At 49.1% G+C, this 16,412-nt stretch overlaps 1 protein-coding gene across 2 annotated transcripts in view; it reads left to right on the forward strand.

Annotated features, from left to right (window-relative positions):
* The first annotated feature begins 3,693 nt into the window (after positions 1-3,693).
* Positions 3,694-16,412, forward strand: part of CD247 (CD247 molecule) — a 67,397-nt gene continuing 54,678 nt past the window's right edge. Inside the window, exon 1 of one of the 2 annotated variants that reach the window (XM_059413990.1) lies at positions 3,694-3,894. In XM_059413990.1, coding sequence (XP_059269973.1) covers positions 3,786-3,894 — 109 coding nt within the window. In that variant the 5' untranslated portion in view covers positions 3,694-3,785. The remainder of the gene's footprint in view (positions 3,895-16,412) is intronic. The other variant, XM_059413989.1, reaches the window with a different exon arrangement.

Genomic DNA, 16,412 nt, shown 5'->3' on the forward strand with positions numbered 1-16,412 from the left:
TGAATAGCAAGCACTATCGCGCCCCCACCTTCAGCACCCCAGTCCCGTCTGCTGCTTTCTACTTCCAGAGCAGTTATCACAGTCACCATCTCGGCAACGGGGAAACGGAAGCCTGCATGGATGGTTTAACCTTGGACTCCCTCCGATTTCCCAGTCAGAGCCCTGGAGGAAAAGGTGACCAGAGCTCTTGCACAGCCAGGAATCTGGAACAATGGGTGCCCCTGCTGCACCCTGAAGACCATCAGGAAACTGAGCCATAAGAGGAATCCACTTGCACATGAAACCTGGAACCAGACACCTTCCTTGATTCCAGGGGAGTGCATCCCCGTCCTCCTCTTGCCTGATAAGCTCACCTGAGAAAGCTGAGCAGAGAAGCATGCCAGGGTCCATGTCTCCCCCCGGCCAAGGTCCTGGGAAACAGACAGCCCTCCTCCCTGTGACAGACGTCCCGCGTCCTCCTGGGCTGGGGCAGAATGGTGCACCTGCCCTCTTTCCTGGGACATCATCTCAAACCAGCCTTGCCACACAGTTTTCAGGAAGGAACCTGCAGCAGCGGCAGCCACCCAGGTTCGGTCTCAGTCTCACACGTGAGACCCCATGTGGACCGAGAGCTTCAAAGGGACTGGTGTGCCGTGTGCCCTTGGAACCTGATGGCAGGAGCTGAGATGTCAGTTCCAAATGAACACGGGCCTCGTCCATACAGCACAGAGGAGCGGAGGATTTCTCAGGGGTGTGGCTCTGGAAGAAGAGCCTCTGCCGGCGGAGTGCACAGATGCCAGGAGAGGACACCTGTGGTGTCTCATCCAAGGAAGCAAGGGGCACACTGGGCAAGAATGCTGCCTGGTGCTGCTTCCCACCAAACCCCCTGCTGAGATGAGGGCCTGAGAACCCAACGGGAAGCAAGTTTCCTATCACATCTGCAGCAGGAGGGCTGGGCCCTGCTCCCTGCCCCTGGAGCAAACTGGCCCGTGTGTCCAGAGCGAAGGCCACCGCCACGGCTCACACCTCCCAGCTCTGATCTGACTCCCCTGCCAGGCCCACACCTGCTGACATGGTGACTCCTAAGACCCGGAGACTGCTTTCCTCCCCAGCGCACTGCTGCTCACAGAGAAGCCATCTCCAGCCTCAGAAACATGTTTGTTGTTAGCTCTGGAATTCCCTGGGCTTATCTAACTGGTCCACCCACGGGTTCCTTCCAGAACATTCCTCCAATGCCCTCGGGTTTCGAGCCACGTCAAGCTGACCTTCAGAAGGCAGGAACAGGTCCAACGAGGCAGACCAGCCAGTGACTCGGTGTCGGTGTGCGGGAGACCCGGACCACACCCTCCCTGAACACCCATGCTTCCAAGTCCAGGCTTCAAACCCTCACTCGCTGGCACGGAGCACCACGTCAGCAGGAGCACGGCTCTCAAATCTCGAGTCTCCCATTCCTTCAAATCAGAAACCAAGCTCCAGGCACCGCTCCATTTTCCCTTCAGAGAGATAAGGGAAAGAGGAGAATGAAGCCCTCCGTGGGCACAGCTCACTTCTATCCAAATAGAACTCTGTGTTCTTCTCATCCGGGCAGCCCTACGCTGCCCATACTAGTGAGAGACGCCGCAATTCAGTCCTCGTAGATATATCTGACCTTGTGTTTTTCCTTTTGGTATTTGGATCTCAAAGTCAATGTCTATATTGCTTAAAATAACAAGAATAATAACGACGTGGTCACGTAAAGATCTGGGTCTCCATAACCAGACAGCACAGCTCTGGTTCAGATAAGGATGAAGACACAACCTCTTCCCAGGAAGCAAAGCCCAGACCCTCAGGGATCCTGACACGCCTCACGGGTGATGGGTTCCTTTGCTCCGTGGAGTCGTCCGAGCCCAAAGGATGCAGGCGCCCTCCAGGGTTCATTCTGTTTTCTTCATAAATTCCCCAGGTCAAGTCACAAGGGACTCACTGGGTCAGGTTTCAGAACCCAGGATGGGCCACCAGGTGAGCAGCAGCCCCCGCCCCACCCCTGCCAGGGAAGGCTGACACTGGGAGCACAAGCCTCCCCCCCAGCTCCTACGGAACCTACCCTCCTTCTCCATTTCTCCCCCTCGCAAAGGGCACTGCACCCGGTTACAGCTGTGCTTTACTTTAAAAAATAATTTCTAGTTTTTTAAAGATTTTATTTATTTATTTGACAGAGAGAGACACAGTGAGAGGGAACACAAGCAGGGGGGGCTGGAGAGGGAGAAGCAGGCTTCCTGCTGAGCAGGGAGCCTGATGTGAGGCTCGATCCCAGGACTCTGGGATCATGACCTGAGCCGAAGGCAGATGCTTAAGGACTGAGCCACCCAGGTGCCTCTAAGAAATAATTTCTGATATTAGAAAGTGGTTCACAGAAGAGGAAAACATGAACCCCCACAAGGGATCCTTTGACGATTTCAGAAGCCTGCTTTCCCATTGTTTAATTAAATCAGGAAATAACACACAGATCACCCCTCCCACTAGCAGGTCTGCTTGACCTCCATGATGGAAAGGAGAGCGGGAAACACAAGAGGATCAGAGGTTCGGATGCCCTGTCCTTTCCACCATCTAACTTCTGAAACTTCACCCACACTCCGAGAAAGAAGCCTGAACCAGCGTCTCCCCCTAGCAACGCAGGGAATTCTGAACCGGAGGGATGGAGAGACAGGGACAGACGGAGAGCTCATGTGTGTTGCTGAGGCTGGTGGCACAGAAGAAGGTGCCCAGCCCGCTGTCCACCCGGGCCTCCCCTATCCTCAGCCAGGAACCTGCTCACAGCTCTGACCTGTCATAACTGTCACACAGGGGACCCACCCCTGGAGCCAGCCCTGCCCACACCCTCCTGCAGAATGCACTCCGCTCTCCTCCGGGAACCCTGAGCTCCTGGAACTGCTCTGTCTGTCGAAAGCTCCAGATCTGCCCCCCCTCCCCCTTCTAAAATGACGGTGGCCCAAGGCTTTCATGAGAAAGGCAAGGAGGCTGCCTCCTGAATGGTCACCACCTACTTTCCTCTTCTGTCCTGTTTCTCTGCACTCACCGCTCTCCCCGGGCAAGCTGTCAGTCAAGTACCAACGGAGCATGAACGGGCTCTGAGATCCGAGTCTTTCTTGCAGTTTTCCGAGGCCTCCTCATGCAGGAAGGGCCCAGCGTACCCTATCACAGTGTGTTTGAACCAAAAAAATAAAAAAATAAAAAAATAAATTTTGGAAAACTGTGTGGTTCAAATCCAGGCCAAGTTTTGATCTGCAACGTTAGATCTACCCCCAGCAATTTGCTTCACAGGGAAGGACGCAGAGGCCCAGAGACGCTCAGTGACTTTGTCCAGGCCACACAGTGGGTAGGCAGCAGGGAAGGGCACCAGAGCCCAGGGTTCTGTCTCTGTGTTTATCCTGGCTCAGGATCCGGGGCTCTGCCCTCTCACCAGCCTCCAGAAGATATGGAAGTCTAGGGAAATGGCAAATGTCCTCACACAGGCAATGTGAGCTCCTATTGGCCTTGGGACTGACTTCACCAACCAAGACAGGAATCGGATAAACATTTGACAAAAGTTCGACCAGAAAAGGGGAGTAAAACAATCGTTAAGTGAGAGAAAAGGCAAAATTTCAGACCCACACCCGCCCCAAACCCTCAAACCTCCAGAGCTTCCTGCCTGTGAACCGAAAGGGGGAGTGTGAGCTTCTTGGCCCCGCTGGCAGGTGTGAGCCTCTCAAAGCCCCATAGTCCTCCACTTCCTGAGGAGGCAGCGGCAGAACAAAGCCAGCGGGCTCCCCTGCTCTCGCGTCCCGGCCATGGCGGCCACGGCCTCGGCGTCCGGGCACCGTCCTGGGGGGAAGGACAAGATGGCGTGGAAGGTGCTGGTTTCCCTGGTCTTGCTGCAGGCACAGCTCCCGGTTACAGGTAAGGCCGACGTATCGATGGCAAGGAGCGTCTAGAAACTCTGTGCATGGGTGTGTGTGTGTTGGGGGGACGTAGCGGAGGGCGAGTGAGGAGCTGGAGCGTCTTCGGTGTCCTGTTCTCCCCACGTCAAGGGGCGGCCGAGCCGGGAGGAGCCGGCGGGACCGGCATCGGCTCAGGGCCAGCGGCTTGAACACACCTGCCCCAGGGACAGGTATTTCTAGTCATAAAAGGAGAGAGGAAAGCCCACGGGGGGGGAGGGGCGGGGAGGAAGGGGAAGGCAGGCGACTGAGGCAGGCCCAGGGTGCAGCAAAGGACAGCGAGGATCTCGGCAGGCCCGGCACCTCCTCGCTGGCTCCGTCCCTCAGCCCCTTTCCTTCCTCCCTTTCCAACAGAAGCTCCTCTCGGTGGTCAGCCGGGGTCAGAGCACTGGAGGGGCAGGGACTGAGCAGCGGGGTCAGCGGAGGACGGAAGGGGTCTTCCTCGGGGCGCGTGTCCCCACGCAGCTCTGTCATGGCTGCCCCCACGTCCGTGGCCAAGGGCGGCCCCGCGACACACCCATGGCGGGCTTCGTGACTCACCCACCGCCCCTCACTGCGAGCCGCTCTCCGTCCGTCCGAGGCCAGAAAGCTAGAGATGCTGACAGAATGCAGGCACGGATGAGAGGATGTGACCTGTTCCGTCGCCACTGTGACTACCAGCCAACCCTCGCCTTGTTTTAGCTCATGGGAGCCTGGCTTTTCTAGAACCCTTTCACTCCCAGCGTGTGCCCTAGGCCAGGTAATGCGCAGAACATGTGAAAAGAATGAACAAAACAGACTGTCTCGAGGGGTTGGGCCACGGCACTTTTAGAAGAAACGGGACCACCTGTATTTGAATCTGGGGAAACGGGAAGGGTTGTCACCACGAACCACCTTCCTCCACCTCGCGGGAGAGCGTTTAGCCACCACCGTGGGAGGGCTGGAGAGGCCGTTGGCGCTTCTGCTCCTGACAGGGAACGTGGCACAGCCTCAGCTTGGTGCCTCAGGGGTTCTGAGGACTAAGCGATCGTGGGGATTTCTGTACGATCGCAGCTTTCTTCTCAGAAAAGCCTTTGTCGGGTATGAGTCACATGGCGCTGTGGGGTGAGGGCTCTCAGCAAGCCTGAGGCAGCCCATCCTGTGTGCAGGGGACAAGACGACCACGACAGCCTGTGAGCTCAGCGAGTTCCAGGGAAGAGTGGACGGCAACAGCCTCAGACCCTGGGCTTCAGGCCACGGAGATATTTCTGCCAAAAAGGGTTTCCTCACCGGTCCGTTTGTGTTGGCCTTGGGGCCAAGGGCGCAGCCAAGTAGGGTTAGAGGAGAAAAAGAAAGGCTGCTTGGGTGGTGGTGGCTGCCAAGAGTGGCAAACAAAACCCCACCCAGCAGACTGGATGGGGACTGTGCCCATCTCCACAAATGGCGCCCAGGAGGGGAACGTTAGATCGACTGGACTGTTCATCTTTCCATGCCCCTTGCTTTGCTGGGGCGGAGATGGACATTTCAGCGACTCCTAGAGAAGGCTCCTAGATGAACGTTCTTCCAAGTGTCTCGCCCAGATGTGGTGGGGTGAGGGGAGATTTGGGTCTTTAACCGCGAGGGCTGCAAACGGCACCGTGTTGCCTTTGCGACTTCATTTGGCGGAAAGGCTGCTGACAGAATCTGAGTTGAGGTCTTCTCTCTGTTCTTGATCAATTAAGTCACCCATCCCCAAACCACCCTCCTTTTTTAAAATCCACTTTTTACTAAGATTTTTCCACTTGCCCTTTATGGAAATGTCCAGATCATGAGGAGCAAAGCAAATAATGACCTAGTCTGTCTACATGAGGAGGTGTCCCTGGGTGAGAGTCTGCCAGGACGGTCCCCGGGGTCTGCGGCTGGAAGCGACAAAGGTGGTGTGCTTAACGGCACAGGCCTAATTTGCCTGCAGTGCCGCCAGCTACTCAGTTCCTATAACTCCCTACCCCACAGTGGCCCAGAACGCACTCCATGGTCTATGTGGCCATTGTCTTGTGAAGCAAGGGCATGCAGCTGTGACACAAAATCTTAGGGACTGTAGACTCCCATGCTCCACTTCTAGGGAGGCAGCTGGATGTGGTAGCAAAAGTAGGTCAATCACAGATGGAATCCCAGTGCCGCTGCTTTCCTAGCTGTGCAACCTTAAGCAAGTTGCTTGACTTCTCTGGGTCTTAGTTTTTCCCCTCTGAAGTAAGGATGACTGTCCTTGTGAAGTTGTGAAGATGGGAAATGAATGTAATGTGCTTGATCCATAGCAGACAGCCAAAACATGGAAATGGTATTAATTATTACCATTATTACATCATGGTTTGTTTTCTTGTTCTCAATATCTAGCAACAGGAAATGGAAACCCATGGTTAGAATTCTTAAATTGCTCTCAACTGTTTTGTAAACAGCACTGGGCATTCTCTCCATCTGTCGAAATCCAACTCATCCCTCCTTCGAGTTCTGAGCATACCCATCTAGCACAGGAACATTGTGGGGCTCTAGCTGAGCGGTGGGCCCAATCGTGAACAAGCATCCAAGCTTTGACAGGTCACGGGACGAGCATTAGAACCGCCATATTTATTTTCTAAGACAATTTGTTCTGTTGGGGGTGTTCCCGCGAAGTAAGAACGTGCTCCAAAATATGCAATATAAATGGGGGGAGGGTGCGAGACAAAATCCTCCAGGTCGTCGCTGGTCACGATGGCCACCCGGGTTTGAGGCTGGAAGCTTAGTGTGCTTGCCCAGGGACGGGATTGTTAAATGCAAACTTCTCGTTGCTAAAGTGCTGGGATCTGGGTATGAGGGGAGCTTCTGAGTGATGCAGGACAAAGCTTGCCTCGGTGGTATTTTCACCAACATCCAATCACCTGGCTCTTCTCATCCAGATGCGCTACTTCCGTTTTCTCCCTGGGCATTCCCCACCCTTGCTGGCTCACAGACCACAGCCACAGCTGTGTGAAAGGGGCCCCCGTCCTGGGAAGCTCTTGCTTCGGAACGACCCCCACTGTATGTGTTGAAAATTCTCTTTCTGTTTGCCTTTGTCTTTAAAAAATTAGACTTAACGTTTACTGGATGTTCGTTTTTACTTTCCGGAGTCCCCAGGCATCATGTCTTGTGTTTTATTTAGAAGGGTTAAGGCACTGACTAGGGAAATGTTTTGCATTAGAGAGGTCCAAACGCGGGCTTCGGGAATCTTTCTTCTCCTGAGCCGTGTGTGTACCGATGCCAGCTAATGGATTAAATAAACAGCAGGGATCATTCGACACAGACTTCTTCTCTGCTTGGGCCAACGTTAGCTCTTATTCACGCTGAGCTGATGGTAGATTTAATCAATTTGAGCAAACATTCAGTCAGTTTGGTTAAAAAAATAATCACACCAGTCACTTGACACTTTAGTTGAAATGAATTGTTTAGTCACTGCTTTATTTAGCCATTCCTCCCGGCCTGAAAAACCAGTGTGTTCCCTGAGGGAAGGGAGTCCTCAGCCTTGCTCAGCGAGGTGTCCAGAGCTTAGCACCCTGCCGGGAGACGAGTCCACGCACAATGAATATTCGTTGAATGAATTCAAAAGTGAATGAATGAAAGGAATCTAGATGTTTCCATTAAATTAAATTAAATTAAATTAAATTAACTTTAATGGTTTATTGGCTGGGGAATATACTGGAGTGGCATTATTTGGACGTTTCTTCTAGAGAACTTAGCATTTAAATCTAAACCGAACAAACAAAAAATTAAGCTCGTGGAGGAGACAGGGCAGTGAACAAAATGATTCAAAATGCGTTGCAACGATGGTTTAAGATAAAACCTGCTGTTATTAAAATTTTTTTATATAAAATTTCCAATGTTTGTTTTGGACCTACGAACAAGATGATTTCATATGATTCAAATAATATTTTATCTCAAAAAATAAATTGATAAGCAAAGAAAAACATTAATTTTTTCTGACTTGGTTTAAACCCTAGGGGAAATGCAGAAAACAAACAAGGCTATCAAATGTTGGGAAATGTTGACCAATAAACTTTAAGAAAACTAATTAAGGAGGGGTACCAGCAGAAAAATAATTTTGTGGATTATGGCAAAAATCACAGTATCCAATTGCCTCAAAATATGGAAAGAAGAAACAAGCAGGTTGCCTAACCAGTGTAGTGTGATTTGGTCTCGGTTACTAACTAAATGTTCCAAGTAGCTATCGCTGTTTTCCTCCTCTCTTAATTTGAAGTATTTTAATAAAAATATCATAAACCCATTTGTGGAAGTTACACATTGTTTAAATCCATAATCTTATAAGCTAGCCCAGTAACTTTTTGTTTTTACTTCTTTGTGTGCCGTTCCAATATTTCTTATAAGTGTATACATATCTTTATGTAGTTACCATCATAAAAGCATTTCCGTGCACTGTTTTCTGTTAGTAATCCATCACGAACACTTTTTTTTTGCTTATCCCGCACGATTGTTTTTAATTACTATGTAAATTTCCATAGTAAAATTTCCATTTTATGCATCGTATTTTCCTACTTCTTTATTGTTGGACACTTGGGCTGTTTTTAATTTTTGTTATTGTAGCTAATCCTGCAAGAAAATCTTTACTTTCATAGCTCTTAAAATTTCTTTTGAATTCCGTCCTTGGGCTACTTTCTCCAGGACTGACAAGGAAAAGAACTGGTTAACGTAAAAGAACGTTTCACAGGATTCTCGAGGCTTCTGTTGAAAACAATCATGGAGCAAAGAGAATTTTTTCCCAACTCTGATCATCTGCAGTTCTTCTGTAGGTCTTCTCTAGAGCTCTAACATGAGGAAGGAAAGAGAGGGCCGTGGAGGTAGAAAGATCTGGATTCAAGCGGTGGTTCCTTCTCAGCCTTTCACTGAGGGGAGCTGCCGGCCCTCAGAGCCCGTTCTTCCTCTGCAAGATGGCGGTGGTGATGTCTGCCTCCTGCGGGCATGGGGAGCAGAAATGTCACTCAGAACCTCACACAGAAGGTGCTCAAAAAGCAGTAGCCGATATCCTGGGGGCCTGAGTCTCCCAACTTGCAAAAGAGAAAGAACGCGATTTTCCCAACACAATAGCTGGAAACACGAGTAGTAATACTTTTCTTTTTCTTTGTTGCTAAATTGCTGTGCAAACTTGAGCAGAGAGCGCTGTCTGGGCTTTGGCTTCTCATCTGTGAGACAAGAAAGGAGAGAGTTGAACACCTCTTTTACCTACAAAATGAACTGCATGTATTCTTGAAATTACAAAGTTTTTTGGTTGGGTTTTTTTTTTTTAAGATTTTATTTATTTATTTAACAGAGAGAGAGAGAAAGCGCAAGCAGGAGGAACAGCAGGCAGAGTAGGCAGAGGGAGAAGCAGGCTCCCTGCCAAGCAAGGAGCCTGATGTGGGGCTCAAACCCAGGACCCTAAAATCATGACCTGAGCTGAAGGCAGCCGCTTAACCAACTGAGCCACCCAGGTGCCCTGAAATTACAAAATTCTTAAGAACACTTACTGATCAGCCCCCCATCCTTCTGGTATTGGCTCACGGAATTAAGAAACTAAACTTCATGATTCCCTGCAGCTCCAAATGCTTTTTTTAAAATCTGGGCTTCCACCTTATCACGTATTTTTAACTCTCCAGCGGGAGCCTCTGTTGTGAAAAATCCAAGGACGAAATCCAACATTTTCTGGCATGTCCCTTATGCTTGTGCATTGACTGCAGATTTATCGGGGCCCCCCAAGGACTTTGTTGGTAAGAACGGACTCAAAAAGAAAGCAGATTGCTGTCTAAAGCAGCCACATTTGCAGAGGGGGAAACCTTAGGAGCGTCCACTGTCCCCTCTTCTTACTTGTTGTGATTTGTGCTACTCAGCAACCAATTTTCAGGCTCAAGGGGAAAAAAATAAATAGAAAACATTTGAACAAGGACAGGCAGGATCCTTGCCTGTCCAGGCCAGACTGCCGGTCACTTGATGCAGTCAGACCCTTATATTCACAAAGTGCCTTCCTCACTTGGTTCTCATCAAATTCTACGGCAGGTGGCAGATAAAGGAGTAGGATTCTCTTTTCACAAATAAACAAAATTATGCTTAGAAGTCTGACGACTTGCCTAAGAGCAGAACCAGGCCCCAAACACTGTCTCTCTGATCCCTTGTTCAGGGTATGCATTCTCAAATGTTCTGTGCAGCCCAGGTCCTTGCTCGTCAGTTTGCAATGGCATACGCCCAGGGACCGAGCTCTGAAGCTGACTTCTGAAGGTATTACCTTTAGTCAGTACTCACTCCTATTTCCCTCTCAATTTTTGAAGAAATAGTTATTTTGATGCTGAATATCCTCACGTAATATAAATTTTTCTGCTGAGTATGAAATGTCTGGTTGTTAATATGAAATTATGTTTTTCTCTGGAATGCTACTGTAATTCTGAACTCACATTTCCCACAAATCTGGGAAAAATCCATCGTATCTGTTTTTACTCTTTTTTTTTTTTTTAAGATTTTGTTTATTTATTTGACACAGAGAAAGACAGTGAGAGAGGGAACACAAGCAGGGGGACTGGGAGAGGGAGAAGCAGAATTCCCACTGAGCAGGGAGCCCAATGCGATGCGCTGCTCAAACCCAGGACCCTGGGATCATGACCTGAGCTGAAGGCAGACCCTTAATGACTGAGCCACTCAGGTGCCCCATATCTGTTTTACTCTTAATACATACATCTATCTGGGAGCTTGTCTTGGGAGGGATGCCCATCCGTGTGCAATCAAGCCGTTTCCATGTGCGCCCTGTCTCCACCACAGCCCTCCCTGTATGTGAAAATGAAATCGTAAAGCAAAATTTAAGTAAATGATATCGAGAGGTTTTGATTCTAAGTCACAGACTGTAATTGATCTGCTTGGTAAGAATGTCAGGCTTTGTATGTGTGAGGTTTTCTAAAGCAACAGTGCACCGTTACACACAGACTGAGCTGAGATTTGTGTTTTGTTGTTGTTGTTGTTGTTGTTTGGGTTTTTTGTTTTTGTTTTTACAAGACCCTCCAGGAGTGGGAGGATGGTCTCTGAATGACAAATGTCTGTAATCAGTTTTCAATTATTTTTGCCAGATCGTCCTCTTGAGTCCACTTGCTTGATCTGAGCTCAGGGAGGGCAAACCCTTTTGCTGTTGACTGGCCCAAAACAAACCAAGATAAGAAATCCAAGGCAGGGCACAAAAGTGCATTAAAGAACCAAATATGTGGCTATCTGTTGCCTTCCCAAAGTTGCCTGGGAGGAGGGCCGGGGAGAGGAGCACTCAGGAGATTCTGCAGAACATATATAGGGCACTGGGCTAAGCGTGCGTTTCCTTGGCAAACCTCAGGGTCGGGGAGCACAGCCCAGAATGTAAGCTGCCACCACCATTTAGGAGACGACAAATTCTTCCTTCTCGCTATTACTGTAAATACTAGAGGCTCAGCTGTGTGCTTCTGTGTTTCCCCAGGTCCCCTCCCTGCAATACTGTACTGGTTCTAAGACATAATGTGAATGACGGCCCTGCATTAGAACTGCCCTTTCCTCCTGTGGGCTGAGCGGGACGATGGGACTTGGAGAGAAGAGGTGTTATAGGGGAAAGAACAGAAAAAACAACCTGGGGGGACAGGTGGGGGTGGTAGCCTGTTGCCACAGGAGGCAGCATGGCCAGAGCAACCTGCCCCAGGGAGAAGGCATCTGAGCCAAGGGAATCCACCATGGGGAAGCCTGTCCCCAAGCCCGGTCCTATAGGTGGTGGCTCAGGGTGGGTGCTGGCAAACATCCGTGCCTGTGTGTGTTTACCCAAGTGCTCTGGTGGGGGTGCGGGGGTCTGTGCCTGAGTGCTGTGCATGTGCTGGTGTGAGATGCTGTGCTGTACGTGTGTTCTGGTGTGTTCCAGTGCGTGTGTGTGTGTGTGTGTGCGCCCAGTGTTCCTACACTGCTCTGCCTAGCGCATGCATATGCTGATGGACAGGTCTCGCGTCTGCAGATACGTGTTTTTGTGCACAACAGTGAGTGGTTTTGTGTGTATGTAAGAGGTGATAGGCGGCAGCAGGACAGCTCTGAAGAAGGAAGGACAAACATTGGTTGAACTCCCAGCTGGCGATCTGGGGAGGTGAACAGTAGGGCTGAGATGTCACATTCTAGGGACTCTGTGCAGAAGGGAGACAAGAAAACTTCTGTGCAAACTAGAAGGTCTAGGATCCTCGAGAGGTGGGGGTGGTCTCCCTAGAGATGCAGAATCTCTTGGCCCCCAACCTCCCCATCTCCCAAGTAAGCCTGCTGTCTTTCTTTTGTTCCTTCATTCCACCTTTCTTCCAGCTCTCTCTACTGAGAATGCTGACTCTACCTCACGGCCACCTGTAGGAATCCTGTCTTCCTCCATACAGTCAAGCCCAGATACCTGTGGCTCACCTGGGCCCACCGTTGACATTGTCATCTGCATTGAGGTGACAAAAGAAGGTGGAAAAGTTGTTGTTCTTAGAACTCAGAATTAAAAACCCAGCACGACTAGTTCCCTATGGTGAGCCTTTCTCATAGTGGAAGCCCAGCACACAAGTAGTTTCAGGAACACTTACCCATCAGCAGAAAATGTTGCGAGCTCCCCAAATTCTCACCAACTCTTTCCACAGCGGCTGTCTTATGAGTTCTGATGAAAATAGTCAAAATGCATGCGATGCTTGTTTCTGCCCTGAGAATAGAACAGCAAGCAACCCAATAAGGTGGTTTCTGATGACCTACTTTGGCCATCAAGGGTTGGTATTGCCAGACTGATAGTTATTGCTAATATCCACTCTTTCAAACCGTCTGGTCAGCTACTGGCTGTATCGGTGAGTGAATATTAACCGAGCACCTCTCATGCACCCCGAGTCAAAAAGTCCTACAGATGGTTGGCCAAGTGCCCCATTGACCAGGCCAGTATCTTGGAGAAGGATGTTGAGTGATTGGGAGCCTATAAGGAAAAGAAAGCTTCCCTGGTCCCATAGGTCACGTTCTCAGGTTTTATGAAAAAGTCTTAATTTGCCGACAGACTTGCTTCTTTATGGTCTGGCCTAATTTTCATCGTTCTGTGAGCCTGTGCTAATTTCCATGCTGAGTTCAGTAGCAAAGGGAGTGTATATCTGGAGATGCCACCCAGGACTGTTTTGAGTTAGGCCAGAGAGCTTCAGAAATTCCCCCTTGGATTTCCTCCGATTAGAGGGAAATCTTTGTCTTTTCTCTCACGTAACTATCAATGCTTCAAAGCTCAGACCTACATAAAATACACAAATGCTTTCTGGACAAAATGAATCTTGTCCGTTTTCTTTGGATTTTAGTGGGAACAATAAAGATTGAGCTACAAAAGGTTGGCAAAGAGGATTATTCTTTTTCTTTCTATTAAGTGGAGAGGCTTCAAAAGAACAGCTCAGAAAGTCAGATAATTGTATCCGCTGCAGCTCGCCCGTCCATCTCCCTGCTGACCTGGTCTGTGAAATCCCCTTCAAAAACTTGGCCAGCTCTCACCTGCCCATTGCAAATGCTGTATTGTTAAATGTCCCCATACATAATTCCGCAAGGGAAGCTGCCATAAAGCAAATTCCTTCCGCTTCGACAGAGCACCTCGTCAAGGATGGCTCTTTGGGGTGAGGGGAGGAGCGCCTCCAATTTTCAAAGCTTTGTGATCTCATCTTAGAAAGGGAGCTACTTGAAAACGAGAAATGGGTTGTGAATAAAGTTATAATCACAAACTTCTACAATCTAAAGGGGACCAGCAGAGAGGATGTGGAAGGGAAGATTTAGAGAACAGGTTTGTTTTTTTTTTTTATCTTCGTGGCTATTTCTTGATTTCATTGGTTTGGGAAAAACACATCCGTTAGCTTCTAGCTGTGGCTGCAAACACAATGTCTCAGACCTGAAGCTGATCTAATCCCTGGTTTGTTTTCAGACCATAGCTTCCTCAGAAAATTCCTGTCAGCCATTCTGAAGAACACAAAATGGCTCCTTTGTGCCAAAGGATGAAGAGAGGATTTGGCTATTTAGACATTTTTAATTTGGAGGTTGAACATTTTTTGGCAGCATTCAAGCCGGGAGTGATTTCAATTTAAAAAGAAGAAGAAGAAGAAAAAGAAATCTAACTTCCAAATTGGCTAATCATCTCAAAGTCAGTACAGAGTGATCACCCAAGGGAGGACCTAGGTCCTCTCTAGGGCATCTCCTTGGTCTTGGATGCTTCTATGGCAAGGTTCCTTCAAACCCCTGGTCTTTGCCCAATGAGTCTGACCTTGTGCCATCACCTATCTCTCCTACCACCTCCAGTCCCTCTCTTGAAGGTTTAAAAAAATCAGAGGGAATGCACAAGTTACACATAATGGGATTTTGAACTGTGCAAATTCAAAATAATGCAATACAAAAAATTAACGCTTCAATTTATGTGCACTATTAAAAATAATGTGCACTTATTATTTATTAATTACACTTATTCCCATGAGAAATCAATTTTGCAAAGTCGCCAAGAATGCAGCTCTCACTTTGTGGAACTACTGTCTTATCAGAAGGGGTTCGTGGTCACATCATGATTAGGTTGGGGTGGGAGTCGGGCTGCTGCCACTGAATTTTACCTGCAGTGACAGGAAGAGGACGTGGAGCCTCTCTGAGAAGACTGTCTATGATCAAAGTGGGGTGGACTGATGTGGTCGAATCACAGGATATCTGAGCTGGGGAGCATAGATATCTTCAAGTTCCACTTCCAGATTTTACCAGGGAGGAAATGCTTGCCCAAGAAACCAGTAAACCAGCTGAATGTCACATAGCAAGCAAGTGGCAGAGCCAGTCCTTGAACCAAAGACTTCTGAATTTTTGCTCTGGCTCTCATGCCTCTGGGCCAGCAGGTTGCCGGGCAGGTTGCCCAGCTGTAAGTAAATGATGCTTCCTGAGCTGGTCACTTGGGTCTTAGGTGCCTAGGAATAGGCACAGCGTGTTGGAATAACAACCACAGAGAGCTCAGGAGGCTGGATGCTATTAGCTCAGCCTGCCCGTGAAGGCCCCGATGGTGGCAAACAGGTCACCTCCATGAGCTGAAAATATACTTGGGAGAGTGTTGTTGAATTGTTTAGTAACGTGAAGATTTATTTTCTGTTTTTTCATTTGTTTTTATTACTTTTATTTTTTTTAAGATTGTATTTATTTATGTGAGAAACAGAGAGAGCACCAGTGGGGGTGATGGGGAGGGGAGGGGGAAGCAGCCTCCCCGCTGAGCAGGGAGCCCAACAGACGCTTAAGGCAGACGCTTAACCGATGAGGCCACCCAGGCACCTCAGGATTTATTTTCTAATTTAACTATTTTTACTTGTTGAATTTTCACTTATTGAATTTTCATAGAATCCATGCTTAATCTTCTTAAAGAGAGACATGCCCAGATTCTCCTTTTGGTTATTCACCTCCCTAGCGTGCGCAGGACTGAGTCCTAGGACTGAGAAGGATTTCCCTTCCAGGGTTTTCTGTGATGTCTTTTCCCCTGGAATCCCCACCCTCCTGCCTTGTACCCCCTTCAGGAGGGAAAGGTAAATGCCTTCGTCTGGATGGCCACTGGCTTCTTCTCTGCTGACATTGTCCAGGACCGTGGTGACCACAAAGACAGTGACCCACTGATGGAAGATTCCTGCCGCCAAACCCGCCACTCATAGTCGTGGGACATCTGTTAGGTGCATCTAGTTGGGGAGAGAAGGTTAAAGCAAGCGAAAGAAATTCAAGTCATTTTCCTATTAGTGAAGAGAGTGTATTTTAACAATATATTTCATCGTCAGAAACATCAGTGATAGAAAATTCAGAGCACAGCCCTGCCTCGGTTCATCCTGGATGTATTTGGGCCTTGAATGTCTGATCACCGTGAGGGAACTCCTGGCTGCTGCACTTGGAGAAATCGCACACTAACTCTCACATTCCAGGGGCTGCTGGATGGGTCGGACTGGTTTAGTAAAGTGACACAAGCGGCAGGGACAGCAAACCTTCCTGGAGAGGAACTCACTTCGTGTGTCGTTCACATATATTAGGTCATCTGATCTTGTGGCACTTTTACCACCGTCCTCATTTTGCAGGGGGGAACTGAGGCAGTGGCGTGCGGCTAGCACATACCAGAGCTGTGCTTTGACCCCAGGCAGCCTGCGACCCGCCACGAACCATGTCGTTTCTGGGTGGGGGTAAAGCCCCACATGTCTCATGAACTTCAGCGGGAGTGGGGGCGGGGGTGCCGGGGTTGGTTTGCCACATGGAGAATGGAGTTGAAAAGGACAGATCTGGTTGAACAGAACATCATGTCCCCACCCAAGTGCTCCCAGTAGCCTCCCACTGCAATCCTGGGACCCTCACTCCGCACCCTCGGGGTGAGTCCTGGGGCAGAGAGACTGGGGGCATCTCCCAAGTTCTTTCCATGATGGCTCAATTTACTTGTTTTGAACACTGATTGCCATTCACCATGACGGGCTCAGTGGGGGGAGGAGAGTCATTTGAACATCCAAGAAAGGTACAGGGGTCTTTGCCATCCGCATCCTG

Source organism: Mustela nigripes, chromosome 10 (assembly GCF_022355385.1).
Source record: "Mustela nigripes isolate SB6536 chromosome 10, MUSNIG.SB6536, whole genome shotgun sequence".
In the NCBI taxonomy this organism is placed as follows: domain Eukaryota; kingdom Metazoa; phylum Chordata; class Mammalia; order Carnivora; family Mustelidae; genus Mustela; species Mustela nigripes.